At 51.3% G+C, this 24,455-nt stretch overlaps 1 protein-coding gene and 1 long non-coding RNA gene across 9 annotated transcripts in view; one reads left to right on the top strand and one right to left on the bottom strand.

The window, feature by feature from the left end:
- The window catches only part of JADE2 (jade family PHD finger 2), a 54,076-nt gene extending 36,955 nt beyond the window's left edge, over positions 1-17,121 (bottom strand). For 2 of the 8 annotated variants that reach the window (XM_030318268.1, XM_030318278.1), the window contains exons 1-3: positions 15,185-15,245; positions 6,620-6,677; positions 4,492-4,580 (exon numbers count right to left, since the gene is read on the bottom strand). In XM_030318268.1, the coding sequence (XP_030174128.1) occupies positions 4,492-4,580; positions 6,620-6,677 (147 nt within the window). In that variant the 5' untranslated portion in view covers positions 15,185-15,245. Of the gene's footprint in view, positions 1-4,491; positions 4,581-6,619; positions 6,678-11,547; positions 11,732-11,827; positions 12,363-15,184; positions 15,271-15,470; positions 15,898-17,058 lie in introns of those variants that run through there. The other 6 variants (XM_030318306.1, XM_030318287.1, XM_030318301.1 and 3 more) reach the window with 6 other exon arrangements.
- Positions 17,122-17,181: 60 nt separating this feature from the next.
- LOC115516040 overlaps positions 17,182-24,455 on the top strand; it is a 53,196-nt gene continuing 45,922 nt past the window's right edge. The window contains exons 1-2 of the long non-coding RNA XR_003969466.1: positions 17,182-18,784; positions 20,145-20,230. This is a non-coding gene — a long non-coding RNA (uncharacterized LOC115516040). The remainder of the gene's footprint in view (positions 18,785-20,144; positions 20,231-24,455) is intronic.

Here is a 24,455-nt window from a genome sequence, read left to right as displayed (position 1 = left end):
GGTGACAGAAACTGTTCACAAGAATCACTTTTTTCTAGCATGCCCCTTCTTCCCCTAGGGCAAGAAGCTGAGCATTGGTGAAGGGCCCTTGTGGAACCCGCAGAGAGGCCCTATTCTCTCCTCTAGGGATATACTGATTTGTCACCAGGGCCTGCAAAGGAAGCTGACGGTCAGGTCCCAACTCCTACCTACCCTGTTCTGGGACCATCAAGGCTTTGACCCCAGGGAGGCCAGTTTTACCTCCACTTATTTCTGGGATCTCCTCCACCTTCAGGCTTCAGAGGCCTCAGCAAAGGACAGTCCTATCTACTGAACAGAAACTCCATGGCAGGGCTCTATAGATAACGACCTGCAGGCTCAGGGAGATAGAGTCACTTGCCCAAAGTCACAGAGCTCCTCAGTGGCAAAGCTGGCTGCACCTCCCATAACGGACACTTTCCTGTGTAGCACCTGCATCCTGCTGCCAGTCAAAGGACCAGTTCCCCAGGGACAGGGCCTGCATTTTCTGTACCCCTAGCACCCAGCTGGGCCTATCAGGCGTTCTCAAGTGCTTGCTGAGTTTAATCATTATCAGTAGCTCTTGGGTCCTGGAGACCCATGTCCCTGCCCACTGGCTGATTTCCGGGGACTCAGACTTCCTGAAAACCCTGTCTGGAGGGGAAACCCCACCATTCGGCCTGCCCTTCCTTCTACCTTTCTGCCCAGGCCTGAGGAAGACACAGCCTCAAACAGCAGCCTCCAACCCAGGGGGCTGGCCTCATTTCTCCTCCAGAACTCCTTCATAGCTTGGTCAGGGCGATGGAAACCTGTCTGTCCCCCTGGCCACTATGTGAGTAGGGGTCAGCTGGGGGCCTGCCCTCAACCACACTCCCTGCTTTTGCTTAGTTCACTGAAACAGGCTGGAAAGCCTCCTCTTCCTCCTTCAACCTCAGGGTCCTTCCAGGAAGGATCAAGCCAGGACCTCCTGTCTTAGTAAATTAAGGAGAAAGGTCTGTGGCAGTAGACCAACAAAAGGGCTTTAAAAAAGGACAGATACTTGGGACTACACTCCAGGCCATTTAAGTCAGAATTCCTGGGGGTGAGGTGGGATGGGATGGGGGCCTGGTATTAATATTTAAAAGAATAATCTTTGGGATTCCATCAGATTCTCAGAAATAGGCCCCACAAAGTGTTAAGCACCAATAATGGTTATACCATCTGGTCAGACAAGCCAGGCCAGAAATCCAAGGCCTCAGCATGGTTTATACACTAGTACCACCTTCCCAGGGCAGGCTAATCCCTTCTACTCCTTCAGGACTTAAGCCTTAAGCGACAAATCTCAGCTTTGTTGGAATCCTATAGGCAGGCAGAACAGAGGAAGGGGGCAGCCTGTGTCCTTGGGGTCAACACTACCTTTTCCTTCTACTACCAAAGGGGCCAACTTCAGACTTGGTTCACTTTTACCAAAAATCCAGCCTCTCAAGAATCCCGGGGCCTGTCCCTTCAGCTCCAGTACTGAGACCTGTACTCCGCCCCCACCCCCCCCACTCTGGCTGAGGGAGGCACCCACTGGTTACAGGCCAGAGGGGAAGCTGGGTCTCAAGGCCTCAGCCCTGTCCAGGGTCCTGACTCCTGATCCGAACACTTTTTTCTGCCCTACAGCACCTTACTCCAGTGTAGATGGGGCTCTGAGATTTATACCTTCGGGTGCACTGGGAAGGGCAGCCCCTGGCAGGTCATCACAGGGGCAGTTGCCCATCTGGCATAAACCCAAGCCCAGCCCTTTCTGTGGCTTTTGGCTTAACTAGGTGTTGGTACTGCTGCTATGCTATATGCTCCTGGCCCTCAAATCCCCCATGCCATCACTGTCCACATTCAGAGATGAAGAGACAAAGGGAACCAAGGGTTCCCCACCAGGGAGGGGAATGCACCATGCACATCCATTTGCAAACATTGTGGCTGGGACCTTGGGCCAGACTGACAACTACCCCACAGGTGTCTTACTTTAGAGTACTGGAGAGTTGGGACTCCCAGATCCCCTTTCACCAGGGCGACCAAAGCCCTTGGTCCCCAGGCCCAGCAGACTCTAAAGGCCCGCCTCTCCAACCCATTCACAGAAAGAGAGGGGAACAGCCCAGAGAGGAGATTTAGTGTTAACGTTATCTGCCGCCAAATCGTTGCTTTTCATCTCTACCTTCTCATGAGCCAAATAATTTGGAAGCTTTCATTGATGGTTTCCTCTCGGCCCCACGATCACTGGGAATTTATGCCGGCTATGGCTCAGCCTCCTCACTTAGGGGACAAGGGAAACCTCACAGGCTGCACTCCAGCCTGCTGTGGGAGGAAAAGCTTGTCCTTGGCGACAGTTCAAGGCAGTGAGGACTTCCTCAGCCCTCCTGGAGCCCAGGACTTGAGGGCGGGTGATGCCAGTCAGGCCTCAGAGCTGCCTGCAGAGGCCCCTGGGCTCGAACCCAGAGCCATGCACAACCAGTAGCCAGCAAGGCCTGGCATCAACGGCCTTTTGATGATTTAACTCTATTTTTAGGTGGAGAAAGGTTCAAAGGCTCTGCGCTGGAAAACCCAAGAGGGAGGGGAATTTTCAACCCCATGCAAATCACTCTTCCCCTCGGCCTTTGAAGACACCTGTTTCCTCCCAGCCCCTGGCCTATCCAGGATAGAGATGGCAGTCCTGCCCCTGGGATTTCTACCCTGAGAAATGGCCCCACCTCCTCCTGGAGCTTGGAGGAAGCAGGGTAGGCAGAGTCTGGGGAACCAGCCAGCCCCAGGAGCTCCCCAGAACTGCCCAACTCTTCTCCAACATTGAGAGCAGGGGCAGGCAGAATCCTCATCTCCAAAATGGGAAGAGAATTCCTGCTTCCTAGGTACTTGGAAGGCACATAAAGGTGGCTATTGTTTTACTAATTCAACCATAGCCACTGGGGAGCCCCTGTGGCTCTAAGAAGAGGGTGGGAGGACAGGTGGGGAATAAGGGTGGAGGAGCAGAAAGGCAGCCCCAGAGGCTCCCAGGGTTCTAGAGCACACTCTGCCTCTTATGTCCCAGTGCCCTTGAGCACATCCCATATAGCCACTGAGCAGGGCTAGTCCACGAGGGCACTAAGAATCTCAAAACAGCATCCCTCTGCCCACCTCTTGTTCCAGTCCTCACGGGATTCCTAGAGGTATCTCCTTCCATCTCCACCCCTCTCCCACAGGGCCAAAGGAAGACACTAAGTTAAAGGATGGGGATGGGAGACATCGGGTCTCAACTACCTGCCCTCTCCTGCCAAACATACAAAAGTCCTAGGCTAGGCCAGCTCCAGGACCTGGGGAGTTATTTTTCAAATGCAAGGTTCTACAAAAGATGCCTCCACTGCATCTTAGGGGCTGGCTAACTACTGTTGCTCAGGATTGGCCCCCATAGTCATGAATGCCCCTGTGGTTAGTGGGGAGAGAGGACTCCAGGCTCAGAACAAAGATACCCTCCCCCACTCCATGTCAGGAGCTCTGCCTCAAGACTCTAGGCCCTTCTACCCTTGGCACTACTGGCCTCAAGAGCGTCAAGTCCTGGCTATACAGATCCTCAATTTCTTTACTGTAAGAGGAAGATTGAGAACCCTAAGTTACTTTTAAGGATTAAAAAAGTCAAGTGTTCAGCCCAGCTCCTGGCTACTCTGTAGGCTACAGAACAATGTCTCTCTTAAGGCCCAGATTCAAACCCCTGCTTCTTGGGTGTTCAATGCTCTTTCAATTGCGTCTGGGCCAAGGGCATCTGCTGTCCCCAGTGCAATGCACTGAAGACCTGAAAGAGAGTGATGTGGCCCTAGGATGTGATTTGTCAGTGGCCACAAGAAGCAGGATCACAATGGCCCCGCGTGTCCAGCACTACCCACCCCTGACACACTTCTCCACAGTTCAAGAAGTCAAACACCTCTACCTGCCACAAGAAACATCCCAGGTCAGAGTAAGGAAGACTTAGAATGCAGGTGAAACAGGAAGAATAAGGAGCAGATGACCTAACTGGATAGATGATCCCGAGGACCACAGCCGTCACCCCTGTATCAGCACATCCCATCACCCTTGGCTTAGCCACCAGAACACCCCAAATCCTACTGCTTCTTTCTCCACTGCTACTACTCAGCTCTCAGCCACCACTGCTTTTCTTCTGGACAACTGCAAAAGAGTCCTCCTTTCTCCTCACAGCAGTCAGTGGGGCCTTTTATTAAAACATCAGGCTATGTCATTACCCTGCTTATGATCCTTGAAAGGCTTCTCTTCTTGCTCAGCTCACTTGGAACATTTTTACAACATCCTACAAAGCTTGGCATCCACACCCCCTCCTCCCATTCATTCCACTCAACCACTCTGGCCTCCCTCTGGTGACTGGACCCTCTGCCAGGAATGCTCTCTCCCATACATCTGCAGAGTTTTATTCCCTTAACCGTCCACAGGTCTCTTCTCCTGTGGCTTCTCCACCACTGCTTCATCTTTCTCTGGACACCTGTCACTACCCACCTCGGAGGGCTTCTTTTCGTTCTGCCGGGGCCAGCCCGACTTGGTGCTGCTGGGCAGTTTGGAGCATCTTGATGCAGATGTAGCGTGACCTGCAGAGAGAGCACAGCCCATTAGGGGCCCCTGGAAGGCAGGGAACACCACCCACCCACCCACATCCAAGGATAGGAAGCCTGTAAGGAAGGGTCTGGCTTGAATGTTCAGCAGGTGGAAACCTCTGTGAGCACCTGTCCCTGCTCTGGACTTCATCAATGATGAATGCGGACATGAATACCTCCTCCACTCACCAAGCGTAAGGGACTTAGGAAATAAAAGGCAGTGGCCAGGACTCAGTATTAGTTTACTGTACGACCCGTGACAAGTCCCTTGCCCTCTTTGGTCCTCTGCTTCCTCCTTGGTGAAGGAGGACCAGAATAAGCCTTCTGTGGCCACTCTTCGTTCCTGCCCCAGGTTTAGATACTCTGGGATGATGCCCAGTGGATATAAAGAGGGACAAAAGGGAGGTGGGAAGAACGCTATGCTACAAGTAGACCCATTTCCTAACTTGTCACCCTGGGCAAATGACTTACCCTCTTGGAGTCTCAGTTTGCCCTTCTCTAAAATGGGGGCAAAAGGTTGTTGGGAGGATGAAATAGTATTATGCCTGTAAAGTGTCAGTACAGTCCCTGGCACAGACCACCGCCTCCATAAATATTAGCGATTATCATTAGGGTTTAAGACCCTTACTGGACTCAAAGACTGTGACCTCCACCCCAAGGGTCAAAGGAGCAACAGCCATGGGGGTGTACAGTGGTGGGGGCTGGTGGAAAGGGAGTACCCTTGCCCAACTGTGATGCAGCTGCCCAGACAGCCACTCTTGCAGGTGCCTGGCCTTCAAGAGTTCCTTCGTCTGCAATGGAGTTAGAAGCGGAGGATGCGGTTCTTCTTGGCTCTACTGAGACAAGCCACAGGCAGTGTGGTTGTGGCCACAGAGGGCCGGATGCTGTGATCTCCTGCTGCAGGGAGGAAGGGCTGGCCAGGTTAGACACCAGAGCCAAGGCGAGCAAACAGACCCCAAAGGACAGTGAATGAGACCTGGAGGTAGGGAAGGGGCTGGGATGGACTGGCCATCTTGGGTGCATCTATCTTCAGGCTGTTGGGCGGCTGTGAAACTCCAGGAGCTCCAAGGGGCCTTGGAGATCTCCCAAATCCCAGTTGCTCACCACATATGAACAGACTGAGGTTTAGAGCTACAGGGCTCCAGGCCCAGCCTCCCTGGCAGTTAGTTCAGCCTCTTCCTCAGCCTGGGCTCCCACCAGCATGCACTGTTGGTGGGATCTGTCTGGCAGGGCACCTCTCCTACATAGGGCAGAACAGAACTCCTTACTTGGCTATTCCATGCAGGCCCAGGTTCCTGCAGCATCTGGGAAGAGCTGCCTTTTGGTACCAGAGAAAAGCTCTCTCCTTATACAAACCTCCCTTACCTCCCCCAAATTTGAGAAGAGGCTCCCTAAGCTCCCTTTTCTCTTTGACCCCTTTTTCTTTGCGGCTCCCTTGACCCCAGGACATCCAGCTTCCACACCCAGCCCATACACAAGTCTACCTCTGAGATTCTACTGCCAAGATGCCTCATTAACTCCCTTGACAAGCATTTATTTAACACCTATTATGTGCCGGATCTAGCTGGGGATACAGCAGTGAGCCAAACATAACCCCTCTCATCAAGGAGCTTATGGCTCGTTAGGACATGATATTCATATCGGGTAATTATAATAAAAAGAAACAGGTTTTCTGTCCGTTGTGTAGAGACTTCCTACAGGGCCCTGATTTAACAGAAGGGCCAGAGGGAACGGGAAGTGTTCTGAGGAGCCAGGTGCAGCATATGCAAACACCCAGAGGGGATTTGATCTTTTCCAACCAGATCAAAACACATGGGACTGAGACCTAGGGGATAAAAGGGTACAGGGTGAATAGAACACCAGGCTCTGGAGGCCACAGGGTGTGAAGACTTTCGTAGGAGCACAAGGACCTGGCCTGATTTATGCTTTCGTCAACATGAAGACCATGGGGCAGCCTCCCCCAATCTGGGCCTGTGGGCCTGTTAATTATTTAAATGCTTTCCTTGTAGGAGCCCCAAGCAGGAAGGGCTTACTGTCAGTGGTGTCAGAGTTGTCGCTGCTGATGGAGTATTTTCGCCTCTTCTCTTCCATCTGCAATAAAAGGCAGGCCCCATTACATTTACAGGAGGCACAGGAAATCCTCAATCTCTCAGAAAATTGCCTGATCACCTACCTCCCCACACTCGCCCCTGCTGCAGTGAAGAATGAGAATAGGTCCTGCCGTAGCCTTCTCCCCAGCCATCCTCGCCCTCTCCCCACCCACCCACCCACAGGACTCCTGGGGGTGGGGCAGGGGGCTGCATCTCCCACTTCCTGAGCTCAGAGCCTCAGATGAGCAGGAGTCTGGCCAAAGACAACAGAGGGAGGAGGGCAAGGGGGTCAGCAGCCCCAGAACAATGATTAGGGCCTGCCCAGCCCCAGCTTCCACTCAAGGCAACTCAGGCCTTCCAGAGAATCCACTCCCATCTGGTGTTCTGCAGGGTGCCGAGGAGGGGCAGGAAGAAGAAACAAGATTCTTCCAGAGGGACCATTGCCGTGTGAGTTTAGAGACAAGCCAGCTCACACAGCACTAAGGGCACATCCTGAGAGTGGTGGCCAGAGGGGTGTGGAAAAGGGGTAGGGGCAGAATGGCTCCAAGTTGGGTCCCTGAGACACACCAGGCCCAGGGTGACTGGTCCTAGGCTGGGCTGCCCTCCCTCCCCCAATGTCCTTCTCCACATTAGAGTTCAAATCAACTTTATCTCAACTATAGTATTTGACTTCAAGGTAAGAAGGGAAGCTCTCCATACTGAGCTCATTCCTCTACCAACACTACCTCAGCTCGTGTTCCTAACAACCCGGAAGTTGCGAGCTATTGGCTCCCCTTTCTGGAGTGGTGCAGGACCTTGTTGTGCTAGTAACTGGCTGAACTGGGATTTGAATCCACGTGGTCTGATCCCTGAGCCCACACTGAGCTGCCTTTGTGCCCTGTGAGCTCCTGCCTGTTGGGAGTGCTTTCCCACCCACCATTTCCTCGAATCCCGCAGAACCCAGAGTGGCAGAACTTGCTTTTGACTCCTCTTGGAGGGGAGCACACCAAGTGGCTGGTTCACCTGCCTTGGGTCTCACAGCTAGTCAGTGGCTGGAGTCCTAATGTGAGAAGAGATCTGGGATTCAGGACCCAAAGCATTTTCCACCACATCCCTCTTAGTCTGGAACCTGGGCTGCCTCACTGCCCACAGTAAAGGGCAAGGAGCCAGTGTCAGTAGAGAGAAAACCCCTGCTGCCCAGCCCGGCTGCAGGCCAACCAGGTTCCCCACCTTCCCATGGGCTGCCTGCCACTGCCAACCCCTCCAAGTCTGTTCCGCCGAGCCCTGGGTTTCCCTTTATCTTATTGTGGCCCTGCAGAGACAAGGGAACATTAGCTCTCCAGGGCAGGGGCATGACTGTCCAGACCTCTGAGCCAGCCAGGACCCTCCTGCCTCAGACCTAACCTTAGTCAGGAGCTTCTCCCCACTCCAGTGTCCAACAGTAGGATCAGGATGACAAAAACATTCGCTGGGGCTGCTTGCTGCCAGCTCCAAAGGTGCAGGCAACATACTCTCCAGAGGGTGCAGAGGTGCAGGGGGGAGGTCTGAGGACACGGGCGGCATGGGTGCCAGGGAGGTTAAATAGCTCAACACTCATTGTGGCAGAAAAAGGGGGATGCCCTGCTACACAGGGACCTCATGAAACCCTCAGAACAGCCCTTTTGTGCCAGTGGGCATGATGACTGCTTCCCTTTTGCAGATTAGAAAAAGGAAGCACGGAGGTTAAGTGACTTTCCTAAGACTGTAAAGCTTGTGAGCACGTGCCCTTGACCTTTAGACTTCAGCCCCATGGCCTGGGTCATGGACTGAATGGGGCAATAATGCTCTGCCACCCACAGCTGTCATCTTTACAGTCCTCCAGGTTCTGAGTGTGACAAGATGACTTCGATAGGGCCCTGACTCTAGCCTGCATCTTGCCAGCCCAGTGCTCTCACAGGTGGGGCAGGGCGAGGAGAAGTGCTATAAACGCAAGCCACCGGTTTTCTCCTGAAGTCGTGCCCATGTCTCTCCACTTCCAGTAAAGAGGGCACTTCCAAGCCAGCGTTTCCCAAAGCAGAAAAGCAGAAGCTCTGGATTCTGGGGTGCCGAGTTCAAATCCTAGCTTTACCCCTCAAGAGACCAGAGACCTTGGAAAAGACATACCTCCCAGAGGATAAGGTTCTATCTGGATTTTTACAGAAGTCTCTTGAACTTCAAATGTTGGCAACTGATTCAGAATTTTTAAAAACACTTTGAGACGGCCAAACTAAACACATCCGTGGGCCAGAATCAGCTGGTGAGGATAAATGAGAGCAGCGTAAAACCTTAAGCACAGTGGCTGGCTCTCCATATAAGTGCTAGTCATATCGTGAGAACCCTGGGCCAGGTAAGGGGTCCTCCTACCAATGCCCTGAGGGGCTCATGTACAGCAAGGAAGGACTCCTATAACAGGGCTCTTCGATTGCCAACACCCTTCTCGTGATGCTGTTTCCTGTTGCCCAAGGACCAACAGGTAACCTGCCAGCTTTCAGACTTACACCCCACCCTCAGCCTGCTCCCAGTCCAACCTTCCCTCCGTGAAAACACCCCAGAATTCTTCTGGGTAGGGTGTTATTAAGGGAGCAGATTTTGTGTGGCTTAATTGGAATAATAACTAGGCTTCAGAGGGAAGCTACTTTTTTTGTTAGCGAAGTTTCTTTCCTTTGAACCAAGTCTGTTCCAAAGGCCTCCCTGCCTCAGGTGAACCTCCACTGTTAGTGGCTAATGAAGCTCCAAATGAGGCTTGGGCTTCCCTGTGGGACAGCCTTTTGTCCCTTGACTCCCCACCCCCAACTCAACTAGGAGACAGGGAGGACTCCTTCCCCAAAGCTGAAATCCAGGTGGGGTGTGTGGGGGGCTGCTGACACTTTGGTCTTGGCCTCTGGTTTTCTCTCTCCACTGGCCCCTCCCATCTCTCCCAAAGCAAGGTCTGCTCTGGAAAAACACCCCAGTGTCACAAGGCGTTTTGCTTTTGGGGATAAAGGTGACCCCCTGAAAAGGGTCCCCTTTTCCTTCCCTTTGCACCTCCCACACCATCCCCAGCCTGGAGACAGAGAGCAGAAGCTCTCCTTCGGGAGCGTGGGTGTCCTAGAGTTCCCACAGCCTCTCTGTGCAATCTCTGCCCCCACAGTAGTCCCCTGGCAAGGCCAGGGGGCTCTCTGTCCAGAACATACTGTGAATCCATCCACTTTTCCCCATCTCTGCTGCTACCACACTGGTCCAAACCAGTCTCATCTCTTGCCTGGACTCCTCATTCATCTCCCACCTTCCACTGTTGCTCCCCTCCACCCCTCAATCTAGAATCCACACAGCAGCCAAAATGACCTTTAAAGAAACATAAATCAGATCATGTCATACCCCTATTTAAAATCTTTCAAAGGCTTCCTGCTGATCAAAGGGCAAAATTCAAGCTCTTTACCACAATATCCTACATGATCTGGCCCCTCCCTACCTCAACAAGTTCACATGGACCACTATCCCCTTCCTCACCACTTTCTAGCCACACTGGTCTCCTTTCATTTCCTGAAACAAGCCAAATATTCCATGCTTCAGGACCAGTGCACAAGCTGCGCTCTCTGCTGTAAGGTTCTAGTAGTCTATGCATGTCTGACTTTTTACCCTTCACATTTCAACTTAAAGGTCAAGGAGGTTTATGCCAGTTACCTTATCTAAAGAAAACCTACAACCTGGTTATTCAACATCTTCAGAGCATCCACCATGATTAGTGTCTGTTGAGCTACTTGTTCAATGTCCTCTTTGGAGAAGAGGGGAAGGAGCATGTCTGTCTGGATCTCTGCTGGAGCTCCAGTGCCCGCTCGTGTTATGTCCAGCACACAAAAGGGGTTTGATACACAGGGATGCTGAGTGAATTCTTGTCCCCTCCCTGTAGAAGTGTGGGGTGCACAGAGCCCAGCTGGCTGGCCTGCAGCTTGCAGGAACATACACCCCAGGCCAAGATTTCGTCCTGTTTTCACAGCCTGCCTTCCCCATCTTAACCTCACACATTTTCCAGGAGGCTTTATTTGGTTGGGCTCCTGGCTAATGATCAATGTCAACTCAGTAATAGGGCAGCAATTTGGTGGCAGATGTTTTCTTGGCAGCACTAGCCATTGGTCTTAGTGGGGGCCTCGGGTCTGGACTTGAAACACCAATGCCCAATGCCAGCCCCCTTTAAAGACCTCGCCACAAATAAACTCAAATAAACACCCTGGGCCTCCATTAACGCCCTTCCAGCTGACCCTGGGAACAGTGGGCCTTTCAGGCCTGCTAGTGCAGCCGCTCCCTGGGCAGTTAAAACACCCCAACCTGGCCTCCGGCCTCTCCTCTCTGGGGGCCACCAGGCCTGCCCTGCCCGCCACCACACACAGCAGGACTTCGTCTTCCTCCTTAAAAAGGGGGGGAAAACGGCTTTCAAGCAGGCAATTTACCATTCCAGACACAATCTTTCAAAGAGAAACAAAAAGTCTCCCTGTCTGAGGCAGACCGCTTAGGCGTGTGTGTAATAAGATGCTAATACAATTTAATGATATTTCGGCTGGAAAACCTGTCCTCAGAGCCTCCTTGTGTCGGGAAGGCCAGACATTCAGAAAACAAGAGCTGCACACTCTTAAACCAGCTTTAAACGGGGGTCAGAGCCCCAGTCTTTCCTATCTCTCATTAACTTTAATGCCTTCTGAGGGACAGTAATTGCCATTACAAAAAAATGATTTTGTACACACAGATCCTCAAACTTGCTTCTCCAAGCAGAGGGGAGCCTAAACCCTCCTCCAACGCTCATCACTGCCCACTTGCAATTCCAAGTGTCCCTGAGGGCACCCAACTCCCTGGAACACGCTGCCCACACCGACCCTCCAAACCCAGTTCTGGGGACATACCTAGGGGATCCTGGAAGAATGAAAAGGGGCTTTGTCTACTTTGTCCTTCGGCACCTTTTCACCCTACCCTCCACCTCAGAGGGCAATGCTCAGTCCACTTGGTCCCACAGATGGCTGCCCATTGGCAACTGCAGGGTCCTTCTCGTCCCTTCTTCAGAGAAGGGAGCTGGCTCTCTGGCCTAGCCTAAAGGGGAGAGATCAAAGGTCAAAGCTGCATTTGGGCCCTCTCCAGATCATTAATAATAATAGTAAAAATGGCTAATGCTAATCAAGTGCTTACCACATGCCTGGCTGTGGGTTTAATCTTCTTTATGCAATATATTGCTTAATCCATACACCAATCATGGGATACAGACTGTTACTAACCCTACTTACAGATGAAGAAAGTGAGGCACAGAGCACTGTTACAGTTGGTGACTGCATAGCTAGCATTCGAACCCAGGCTCTCTGACTCCAGGTGGTATACCATGTGCCCCCCTCACCCCCACCCCGGGCTAACCTGCACAGGCCTACAACCCCAGAGCGTGGCTGATGTACTCCAGATTCCTATGGGTTATTTGAGAACCTTCCTGGGTTCCTAAACTTTAAGCCACACGGTCAGTATCCTATGTGGATCTGCACAAAGCAGGCCAGTAATACCTCCTCACAACCTGGTCTTTCCTTGGAGCACCTAAACACAGAACTAACTGTAAGGCCTGCAAAGAGCCTGGTGGATGAGTTGTCAAGAATTTGCACTGGAAGTCACTGAACTGGGTCTTGGGTGTAAGACAACTACCTTCCTGTTACCTGGAACCCCGGTTAACTAGAGCACCCCGCCCCCGTCAAGGATGTGGTAGTCAGTGTCGGAGGTCTACCCTCAAGACTCCAGGGTACATCTGGGGGCTGGGACCAGCAGTCCCACCTCACCTGTCAATGAAAGGCAAGTGGAAGCTCTCTTGGAATAATGTTACTGGCCATTTAGCCATGAAATTTAGGGAAAGAAAAAGCACGTTGGATGGGAAATGTTCTGGAAACATTTGCTGCATCCTGAGTCCAAACAACTTTGTCCTTAAACACTTCATCTCCAAAAGTGCTGGAGAGACCTTTGGCCAAACAGTTTCAAAACCAATATTCACTGCAAGTCCTGCTGCCTGGGGCAAGGACTTCCCTCTGCGAGGCATTTGCTGTAGAACCAAATGCTTTTCCACTCCAAACAACAGCCAACAGCACTTGGGACAACTGAGAGGGCTCCAGATCAAACAAACATCCCTTTTTTTCCCCTACCATGCAAACTTTCTCAATAAATTATTCGCCCACTTCGGATCAAAGCCTGTTTTGCAGCCTGTGACCTAAAAAGCAAATAGCATCTCTTAAACATGAAAGCCCTCCTCCCTGCCTGGGTCGGCTTTATTACTCATTCCTTCCCCTTACAGTTATTCTGTTGTTATTTTCCTCCTCTGCTTGTTAGATCGCTTTGCAAGTCCCAACCCGCCTGAGGAAGAAGAGATGGGAGGGATGGTGCGTTCACTTGGGGCCCTAAGGTGAGAGAGGAAGTCAGGGTAGGGGAGAAGCCAGCACCCTGGGAACCCAGGAAACAGGGCCAGGCCCGGTTGGCAGCTCCTTGCATGGCCCTTTTGCCAAATGTCCTACTGGGAATTTTACCAGTGAAGGGAGGGAGTCAATGCCACCGTGAGAGGAGGGACCAGGCGGCGGACCCGGGACCCTGATTCAGTTTGCAAACATAAACGTTAAGGGGACATCCTGACAGCTAGTTTGGGCTCAAAACTCAGGGCTCCTCCCCCTTCCAACAAAGGCAAGGCGGCAAGCCAGCCGTGCTCTCTTAGTCTCTCCCCAACTCCCTTTAGCGCCACTCTGAGCACAAACAAGATGCCTCCTGATGACCCCTACAAACTCAGCCTCTGGGTAAAACTTTATGTCCCGCAGTAGATGAGCGAGGGTTGCTAAAAGCGGGAGCAAGGTTTGGAAATCTGCAGAGACCACAGTCGCCGGGTGCACCGTGCCCTTGGCTCAGGGCAAGGGGAAACACTGCCCTTCCCGCCCCCACCAGCCCTGGCATAAGACCTGCAGCCAAGGTGGTTTTAAAAAAAAAAAAAAAAAAAAAAAGCGTCCCGGCCCGCGGCGATGGCTACGGGGATTGGGAGGGGGTGGCGCGCGCCTCCAGCCTGCCCCTGGAGGCAGTCCGCGGGACAGCAGGCTGGAGGCGCGCCGGCGTGATTCCGACCGCGGGAGCCGGGAGGAGGAGCCGGAGGTGGCTGCGGGGGGCTCTGGCCCAGGCAAAGGAAGGGCAAGGGGCGGTTCGGGCCGGGGGCTGCGGACTTGACGTCCAGGGCGGGGGAGAGGTCTTTAGGTGAAGCGGGTAAGAGGAGCCGAGCCTCTTAGGAAGTGGGCAGCTCTGTGTGTGTGGGGGGGGGGGGGGGGGGGGGGGGGAGACTGGGTGTGTGTGTGGGGGGGGGGTGTCCTGGGCCTCTGGAAGCCACCGCGAAGCCTTCCTCCCTGTTTCGCAGACATCCCCACCTTCTGATGTAACAGCTAAGAATCGCGAGGCTGACCTCTCATCCTTTGGCCTGGAGATGAGAGTGTCTCAGGCCCAGTGATAGGCGGGAAGGGACCGGAGGGAGCCACAAGTCTGCACCCAGGCGGGGAGGAAGCGGGCGGGAGCCGCTCCGCAGGCGCAGGCGAGTGGGTGGGAAGGAGGGAGGGAGAGAGGGAGAGAGGGAGGAAGGAGGTGAGGCCGGGAAGATGCCACTGCCGGGGGCGGGGCGGGGCCCGGGATCCGGGAGAGGGACTGCAGCGGTGTTTGGTGGGGGCTGGGGCTGCAATGTCACTTATTTGAGGGTCAGGTGTGTATGTCCCAGGCTGGGACTGCCACTTGCTTACATCTTCCCAGTACCACCCAGGGCGCAGGGACCGAGGCGGAGGGCAGGGGACTGCAGTACCGTCCCCGAAGCGGGACGCGAACCGGCAGAGTTGGGAGAAGGTAAACAAGGGCCACGCCCCCTGCCGTCGCCCCGCGGGCGCGCACCCGCCGCTCCGGCCGCAGCCGGTACATTTCCACTCTCCCAGCGCTTCTCCCCCGCCGGACTCCCGCGCAGCCCCAGAGGGGGGACTGCCCCCGACCCCAGCCCGCGCCCCGTACGCCGGAACTGCACACCCGGCATACTCACCTGGAAAGGGTGTCCCCCGCCCCTCCAAAACACTGTTTAATTTGTGCAGAGCCTCCGCGCCGGGGAGCTGAGCATGCTGCCCCCGCGTGCAGCGCCCGCGTGCACCCAGCCCGGAGAGGGGGCGACAGGGCGGAGGCGGTGGCCCCCGGAAGGTGTCTGGGACCGGACCGGCTGCACGTGAGCCCAGCGCGGAGTCATGTGCACCGGCTCAGCCCGGTTCGGCGGCCGGACGTGCTGCGTATCAACAAAATGAAACTCAGGGCGACAGGAGGGCAGATAGCTCTGGGTCCTCCGAACCCCCGTCTCCGGCAGAACGACCTCCCCTCCGCTGCGGTCTCCCGCCGCAGCCCCTCCGCGCGGCCGGAGCCCGCGGGGCAAGTTGCAGCCCTGGCGCGCCCCCGCCCGCCCGCGCCCCCTCACCGGCCCGGGGGCGCTTTGCCGCAGTCATTAATAAAGAAGGTCGCCAAGCTCACCCTTCCAAAAGTTGTTGTTGCATGCGCCCCTCTCAGCCTCCCCGCAATGTACTCTTTAAAACATGACTGACCAACATGCGCAATCTCTCTCCCCGGTGCTGTGCATCCCCCCCCCCCCCCCGCGCCCTGGCTTCCTAGAACAGGCAGCCAGCAGGAGAGAGAGGGAGCGAGCGAGCAAGAGAGAGAGCGCGAGCGAGGGAGCGAGGAGCGCTGGCAGATCTGTTGCAAAAACATAAAATAACGCCGTGGAGATGCGCAGGGCCCATCGCTGGGGGCAGGATCTTACCTTCCTCCGCGGTGCCCTTCTGAGGGGCGCTGCCCTGGACTACGCGCCGCGGCGGGGGCCGGCGCTGGAAGGATGCTCCCGAAACCCGGAGCTCCTGGGGCCGGCGCGGGCGGGCGGGGGGCGCGCATCCATCCGGGGTCGCGGCGAGGGAGGCTGCCGGGCCCTCGGCGTCCCCGGCCCCGCACCCCTGCTGGGGACGGTCAGCCCGCTGGACGTAAGCCCTTGCCGCTAGGAATGGGCACAAAGTAACTCCATGGACGCTACTCACCCCCCTCCCAAAAAAATAGCCTCCAACTGCGATGGCCGCGGTCGGCACCATTCACCAATCCCCCTGTGTATGTTTCTGTTTCTTTTTAAACCAAGACTTCCTTGTGATCTCTTTAGAAAAAAAATGTGTTGGGGTGGGGGTGGGGTGGGGGCGGGCGGGAGGAGCGAGGGAGGGGGAGTAGCCACTTTTTTCTTATTCACTCGGATCTCCACTCCTGACACCCCCCCCCCCGTCTCCCGCCCCACCCCCCGCCCGGTTGTTTGGCTCCGGCAGCGGGTCCAGGTAGGGTTGCAGGCCTCGGGGGGGCGGGGGGGGGCGGGGAGGGTGCTCTGCCCGGCTGCCCGTCTGCCTGCACCTCGGGCCCAGACTCCCCATGGGCTCTGGGGCGCCCCCAGCCCGCCCTGTCCCCAGGGCCGGGCCCGAGCGGCGGCTGCGCCCGTGCAAGTCCCATCAGGTCTGCTCACACTTCACACACTCACACACATACCCCGCCCCTCCACTCTCTCACACTTTCTGCTCACACCCCGCCCCCTTCGAGCCCCAGACCCGGGCGGCGCCCCCCGCAACCTTAAAAAAAAAAAAAAAAAGCAAGCTTATACTTAAAAAAATCTTTTGGCGCCATATTAATGACGTACTTAAAATTTGCCATTTCTCCCTGCGTCAAAAAGACGTTTCTTTGCAAATAACAGCCTGAAGGCGACACTCGCGGAGGGAACGAGGTTTGCACCGAGCACCCCGCCTCCCGGGGCTCCAGCGCTGGAAGACCCTCGCCCTAGGCCCTGCTCCCGAATCGCTGGTTTAAAAATGCGAACCGAATAAATCGCGTGGCGCTCTGCAGCGCCAGAAGTGAGCAGAAAGTGCTGGCAGGAGCGGAGGGGAGGGGCACGCGCGCGAGTCTGGGGGAGGGGGCGCGTCCCTTCTCCCCCACCCACAGCAGATGGAAACTAACATCCCGGGCGGGGGAAACTTGAAATTGCCGGCGACCTCAGGAAGGAGGGGCCGTCCGTGGAGAGGGTCCTTCTCGGGTTCGTTGCCCCCCTCCCCCGTTCGGGTGCCTACAGGCTCCCAGCTCTGCCCCGCATTTCCGGGGGGTGGGGAACGCAGTGATGGGTGGGTGGGTAGCTGCAAGTCTTGGCCCCAGTAGGAGTTTGCCCCGAGGTGTTCCCTTCCCCCCTAGCTCGTCCTTCCCATTCCCCCTAAAGGGTTAAAAACCGAGGGGGCTACTTCCTAGGGCTGGCACTTGGCGAGGAAGCGGGGCGCCCCTCTCCCCACCCTTCGCCTCCTCGCCCCTCCTCCTCCGGCTCCACTTCCCGACTTGACCTTGTGGTGCACAAACAGTGCGCTCGGATCCTCGCAGTTTCTGGAAGAAGCGCTTGCGCTCGCCAGGCAGGCGGGCTGTCGGGCGGCTCGCGGGCGGTGGCGGGGCCTTGGGTCGGTTCCCAGAGCCGCGGGCCACACCCACCCAACCCGCTGCGCCCGCGGTGCTCACCTTCTCTCGAGGAAGGAGCTGCGCTAGCCTCCTGGATGGGGAGGTGTCGGGGGCAAGCTGCAACCTTCTCCCAATGCTCCCAATTGGGGAGAGGGTGGTCTGGTCTCAGGCGGGGTTTGTTGGGGAGACCTGGGAACCTGGTTCAACATCCCCAAAGCATCGTTGCCAACTTTTCCTTCCCCCTCCCTTTTGGCTGCCCCTCAAAGATGATCCAATAATTTTTGCAACTCACCTTTGGCTTTGAAGGCACATGGGTGAGTTGTGAACTGGGACAGGAACCGCCTTCCCTCTCCGAGACTGAAGGTTGTTTATCCTTCCTTTCTTTCCCTTCCACCCCCTTCTATGGAAAGACAAATACTCAATTTACATAAGATGACTTTTATGTGGCACTTAAAAAGATTCCCCCATGGAATGTTGTGAACACATTTGCTTATAGGAGAAATAAATCTAATAATAAACAAACAGCACAAATCCTCTGACGGGTTAAATGGTCTACACAACAAAGAGGAAGATGGTGAATGTGGAAATAAGCCCTTTCTGCAACAAGAAAGAAATATGAGCTCAAAGGGAGTCCCAGAAGCGTTTCTCTTCCTTGGCCTTCATTCACAAAGTCTGGGAAGGCTTGTTTGGCAAGACTGAGGAACTGGGGTACCACCTCCAGACCTGACTCTAGCTCTGAGTTGGTAGGATTTTCCCAAGCCTAAACTCAGTGCCAGAAAACAGATGTCACAAGCTGTTAGCATGTAACAAAAATGGTCAAATACCTGGATTCAAATCCTGGCTTTGCAGTTGAGAAGCTACTTGATGTGGGCAAGCGCATTCGTCTCTCTGGGTCTCTTTCTTCTATAGAATAGGATGGTTGGAGGGTTCCTGAAGCCGTGTGTATATATACATATATGTATATATGTTTGCATACATTCTATATGTGTAAAGCAGGAGCCTGGCTCAGAATGCACAGTGCACATTAGCACTTTCCCTGGTGTTTATGTTTTGGAAGGGTGAATATGCTCCCTGAAAGCTCTTAACACTGGAAATACTGGAGAACAATGATTTCTATCTTGTCCTCTATGATGACATATACAAGATCTCCCAGTTAGGGCAAAAAGAAGTAGAAGAGAAAAAACTGTGCTAGATGGTAGGCTTCATGGTCAAGGTCCAGATGGCAGTCTTAACCACACATCTGAAGTGGGAATGGAGGCACCAATTTACAGTGGCACAGTCCAAAGGAAGCACTCTGGGTCTAGATATAGCGGGTTTACATACAGGAAAGGACTGGACAGGCTCCTCCTCTTAGCCATCAAGATCCTGTGAGCCTTGGCAGGCAGTTATAAAATGACCTAGCGAGATGGAAGAGGGCGAAGATGACCATCTCCTGTGCTGTGCACTATGCCAGTCATCCCATTTCATCCTCAGAAAAATCCCATTTTATCTATTCAGAAAGGTTTCGTGACTCACCAACAATCACACGAGCTAGGAAGTGGTGGCAGAGTTGGCACCTGGTTTGGATGCCCCCAAGATTATGTGTTGTCCATTTTACCATGCTGCCAGAATTAAAAGGTATGAGAATTACTGGTTTGATTGGGGATGGGGGCCTGACTGCTGTAACAGCAAGAAAGAATTTTATGGGTAGCACTTTGCCTCTAACGTGGTTCCCTGAATTTGGGTGAGACACAGGTCCCCTAAGGAGTCCTTGGAAGGTACTTCTTGTTTAGGACTGGAAGCTCCATCAGAATCCTTGCATTCCTGCTGCTCTCTGCTACTGTTTAAGGTTAACCTTGATAATGTTTACAGAATAATAGGAAAGGAGATAATTATAACTCTTTAATCTTTAGTATAAGTCTCACAAATCATGAACTTACTGCAGAAAAAAAAAGAGAAGAAACATAAAAGTTCTAGGAGATGTAATTATTCATTTTTTTTTTCAACAAATGTTTACTGAGTGCCACCTGTATAGCAGGTACCATTCTAGGGGCTCAGGACACAGCACAAAAGTGGCAGACAAAAATGCCTACTCCCATGGAATTCACTTTCTAGTGGAAGGAGATGCACAATTTTTTTAAGTGAAATATTATATTTGAAGGTGAGTAAGTGCTGTTCAGAAAAATTAAGTAGGAAAGGGGGATAGGGAACGTGGGCTTGCAATTTAAATAGAGTCCTCAGGGAAGAGCTGACTGAGAAGGTGGCTTTTGAATTACAGGAGGTGAAGGAATGAGCTGTGAGGGCTTATGGGAGAAGAGCATTCTAAGGCACGGGTTCTTAACATGGAGTCCGCAGACACTCTCCTCCAGAGATCTGTGTATAGAATTCACAGAGTCTTGACTTCAGATAGGGAAAAAATGTTATCTTTATTTTCACGAATTAACATTTGGCATGTTCTTCAATTATGAATGCAGACAGCAAATCACAGTGCTATTAGCAGCACCTGTGATGTTGTTGCTAGTAGAAATCAGATATTTTCATAGCACATTATAGTTGCTGCAAATATCTTAAAATATCATTACAGTTATCACTACTTCATAATTATGCTGCTAGCTCTTGTAATTTAATGAATTAATAAGGAACACATATATTACTCTATTACACATTTTAAAAATATTTTGAGAGTTGTATTTCAGCATAATTGGTTTTCTTTATAATTTATGAAACTTATTTTATGGATTTAAAGATACTGTAATCAGAAGGAATCCATGGGCATTACTAACTGCCATGGGGTCCCTGGCACAAAGTAAAAGAAACCACTGTCTCCACCATTTGCGGTCTCCAGCAAATGCAGAGGTCCTGAGGTAGGAAGATGCTTATTGTGTACATGTAGAAGAAAGAAATGATACAGGCCATTGTTAGGAATTTGGCTTTTGCTAGGAGTACTAAAGATGGTTTTGAGCTGAGGAGTGACATAATCTGACACTGGATTTTACAGGTTACTTTGCTGTCCTATGGAGGACAGACTGAAAGCGGAAAGGCTGAAGCTGGAAGACAGGTGAGGAGGTCACTGAAATAAACCAGGTAAGAGATGATGTTAAAGTACACTAGAGTGGTAGCAGGGGAAGTGGTCAAAGTCAATATATTTTATGAAGATAGCTTTGACAGGATTTGTTGATGAGGCATGAGAAAACAAGAATTCAAGGATGACTAGAGTTTTGTCTTGAACCAGTGGAAAAACAGAATTGCCATTAAAAGATATGTGAAGACTATGGAAGGAGTAGATTCAGGGGAGGATAAGGAGCTCAGCATTAAGACATAGTAAGCTTAACATACCTATTAGATGTCCAAGTGCAGCCGTCCTGTAGGCAGATAGAAATGGTAGCCTCAGCTCAGAGGTAGGTTCGGGGCTGAAGGTATCTTTTGAGAAGGGTCAGCAGGTGGCTGGTATTTAAAGCTATAAGACTGTTTGAAATCACTAAGGAATTGAGTGTAGAAAGAGAAGTCCAAGGACGATGCCCTTGGCCACTACAAGGTTAAGAGGTCTGGAAGATGAAAAGGAATCAGTAAGATGTTGTTAAAAAAGAAATATTCAGACATTTCTCCAAAGAAGAAATATAAATGGCCAAAAAGCACATGAAAAGATGCTCAATGTTGCTCACCATTAGGGAAATACAGATCAAAGGTGCAATACGGTACCACCTCACATCCAATAGGATGGCTACTATTTAAAAAAAAAAAAACAGAAAATAACACGGGTTGGCAAGGATGTGGAGAAATTAGAACACTTGTGCACTATCATTGAGAATATAAAATAGTACAGCCACTGTGGAAAACAGTATGGCCATTCCTCAGAAAATTAAAAATAGAATTACCATATGATCCAGCAATTCCATTTCTGGATATATATTCAAAAGAATTGAAAACAGGGTCTTGAAGAGATTTGTATACTTGTGTTCATAGTAGCATCATCCACGATAACTAAAATGTGGAAGCAACCCAAGTGTCTGTTAATGGATGAATGGGTAAAGCAAAACGTGGTATATACATAGAATGGAATATTATTCAGCCTTAAAAAGGAAGGAAATTCTGCAACATGCTACAACATGGATGCACCTTTAGGTCCTTATGCTAAGGGAAATAAACCAGTCACAAAAAGATAAATACTGTATGATCCACTTATGCGAGATACCTAGAGTGATGAAATTCATAGAGACAGAAAGAACAGTGTTTGCCAGGGGCTGGAGCAGGGAGGGCAGATGGGGACTCATAGTTCAACAGGTACAGTTTCAGTTTTGCAAGATGAAAGAGTTCTGGAGATGGAGGGTGGTGACAGTTGCACAACAGTGTGAATGTACTTAATATCATTGAACTGTACACTTAAAAATGATTAAGATAGTGGGGCGCCTGGGTGGCTCAGTCGGTTGAGCATCCGACTTCGGCTCAGGTCATAATCTCGCAGTTCGTGAGTTCGAGCCCCGCGTCGGGCTCTGTGCTGACAGCTCAGAGCCTGGAGCCTGCTTCAGATTCTGTGTCTCCCTCTCTCTCGGCCCCTTCCTCGCTCATGCTCTGTCTCTCTCTGTCTCTCAAAAATGAATAAACATTAAAAAAATTTTTTAAAAAATGATTAAGATAGTAAAATTTATGTTATGTGTATTTTATCACAATAAAAAAATTGGGGGAGGGGTGCCTGGCTGGCTCAGTCAGTGGAGCATGGGACTCTTGTGTGTTTGAGCTCTACTGTTAGGTGTAGAGATTCCTTAAAAATAAAATATTTAAAAATAATAAAAATATTTTTTTTAATTGGGGGAAAAAAGTAAAAAGAAAGCAGTGGCATCCAGAGAGATAGGAGGAGTGTCTTAGAAGACAAGATAAGAGTGTTTCAGGAGGGAGGAAAGCTCTATGTGCAAAGCTACCAAGAGGAATGAGGTTAGATACAGACTGACAATTGATCATTAGTTTCAGCCATGTTGAAGTCACTGGTGATACTGATAAGAGCCACATCAACACACTGGCATAAGTGAAAGTTTGACTGAGTGGGTTCAAGAGAGAGTGGGAAAGTTTATAGTTGTTATACCTTGTTCCAAGATTCTACTTGAAAATGAGAAGTCCTCTGTATATGTATGTTTATAGAAATAGATAATCATGTATCTGTAGGAATTCAATTCAAATGATTTTTATTGAGAGTCTTCCAGGTACTAGGCATGTCTAATGGATTCTACAGATAACTGAGAGAAAGAAAACACATTAACTGCCTTCCAATATTTCACAAGAGTTCATAATCTAACAAACTTTGTGGACACAAAGTGATGTATATGGCTAAATACACACAGTCAGACCCAGCATCAATTTTTTCAGTGTATAGCTAAAACTGTGGATCCCACATTCATATGGTCTTAGGATAGAGTCCTGTCCCCACCATTCACCAGCTCTGTGACTTTGTACAACCTCTGTGTGCCTAAGTTTCCTCCTCTGTAATTAGGGATGCAATAATTTCCAAACTTCAGTGTGCCTGGTATGCTTGTTAAAAATGGAGATTTCTGGGAGTGCCTGGCTGGCTCAGTCAGAAGAGTTTGCGACTCTGGATCTCAGGGTCATGAGTTCAAGTCCCATGTTGGGTGTAGAGATTACTTAAAGAAATAAAACTTAAATTTCTTTAAAGTTTTATTTATTTTATTTTTGAGACGGGCAGGGGGTGGGGCAGAGAGAGAGGGAGAGAGAGAATTCCAAGCAGGCTCTGTGGAACCTGATGCAGGGCTTCATCTCACAAACCATGAGATCATGACCTGAGCAGAAATCAAGAGTCTAATGCTCAACTGACTGAGCCACCCAGGAGCCACTCCCCGCCAACCCTCAAATTTTTTAAAATGTGGATTTCCAGGTGCCTGGGTGTCTCAGTTGGTTAAGTGTCAGACTTTGGCTCAGGTCATGATCTCTCAGTTCATGAGTTTGAGCCCCGCATCTGGCTCTCCGCTGTCAGTGTGGAGCCTACTTTGGATCTTCTGTCCCCCTCTCTCTCTGCCCCTCTCCTGCTTGTGCTGTCTCTCTCTCTCTCTCTCGGTCTCAAAAATAAATAAACATAAATAAAATAAAATAAAATAATAAAATAAAAATAAAACGTGGATTTCTAGGCTTTATCCCTAAAGGTTCTCAACGGGCAGGTCTGGGGCAAGGCCCAAGGATATGCATTTTTTAATAAGTACCTGGTCATGCTTGATGCCCTTGGCCTTGAACCACACTTTGTAAGCATTTGCCTGGCACTCAGTAATTGCTCATCAGACAATAGCTGTTCTTCCAGGGGTCCCTACTGGGAACAAAAGTTCTAATCCCTTGTGATTTATATCCAGAACCAGAGGTCCAGCATACCCTAAGCACCCTAAATGTAGAAAAGAGCATGAGAATCATTCAACATTTATTTATTGAATGCTTACTCTGTTCTAACAGTGTTCAAGGGCTGGAGAGACAAACAATATATGACTCAATAATTTGTTTGAGTCATCAGGATAGGCAGAAGCCCCACATGAAGTTAGCCACACTCTCCAGCAGCCAAACTGTATCAGGTGAGAAGTCCTATGTTCACTCACTAGCTGCTTAAGGCAGTACTTGTACAACAATAACATGAACATGAATCACCTGGGTTCCTGTTTACATGAAGGTTCTGATTCATTAGGTTTGGGGCAGGGCCTGAGAATCTGCATTTCTAACGGGCTGCTAGATGATTTGGATGGTGCCAGTCCATAGATGATACTTGATGTAGTAGAGTTAGGAAAACTGGATCACAATACTTGTCCTAACATTAGAGTTCCTAGAGACTTTCTGCAAATCCTAAAGGGACAAAATGAAATCTGGGAAGATCACACATGTGAGCTTTGCTCACCCTTTCTTCCATCTCCTCTGTTTCTGGAATCTGATCCTCACCCTCCCAAATATAGTCAGTGCTACTAGGTGACCTCCTCTAAGGGAGGGTGAACATTCATTCTCTTGGTCATTCAGTAAATATTTCCTGGCTGCCTACTCTGTGCCAAGCCCTATGCAAAGCGCATAATTTGGCATTCAAGAGAGGACAGATCCAGCAGCTCTGCCTCCTAGGCTCCAGGCAGGGGCTGCAGGTGGGGTTTGGGCAGATAGGAAAACTGCCCAGGGCTGCATCTGTGGCTTAAGACACTGCCCTGGCAAGAGCCAGCCTTGCTACTTTCTGTGGTGCTACAAACACATGCCTGGGAGAAGCACCCCTCTGGAGCCTTTGCCAGCTGGTTTAGAGATGGTACTGACCAGCCGTAGGAGATGTCTGGATGATGTGCCAGCCTGG

Source organism: Lynx canadensis, chromosome A1 (genome assembly GCF_007474595.2).
Source record: "Lynx canadensis isolate LIC74 chromosome A1, mLynCan4.pri.v2, whole genome shotgun sequence".
NCBI lineage: Eukaryota > Metazoa > Chordata > Mammalia > Carnivora > Felidae > Lynx > Lynx canadensis.
Note: the sequence above shows the minus strand (reverse complement) of the source record. Positions and strands in the feature narration are given on the sequence as shown.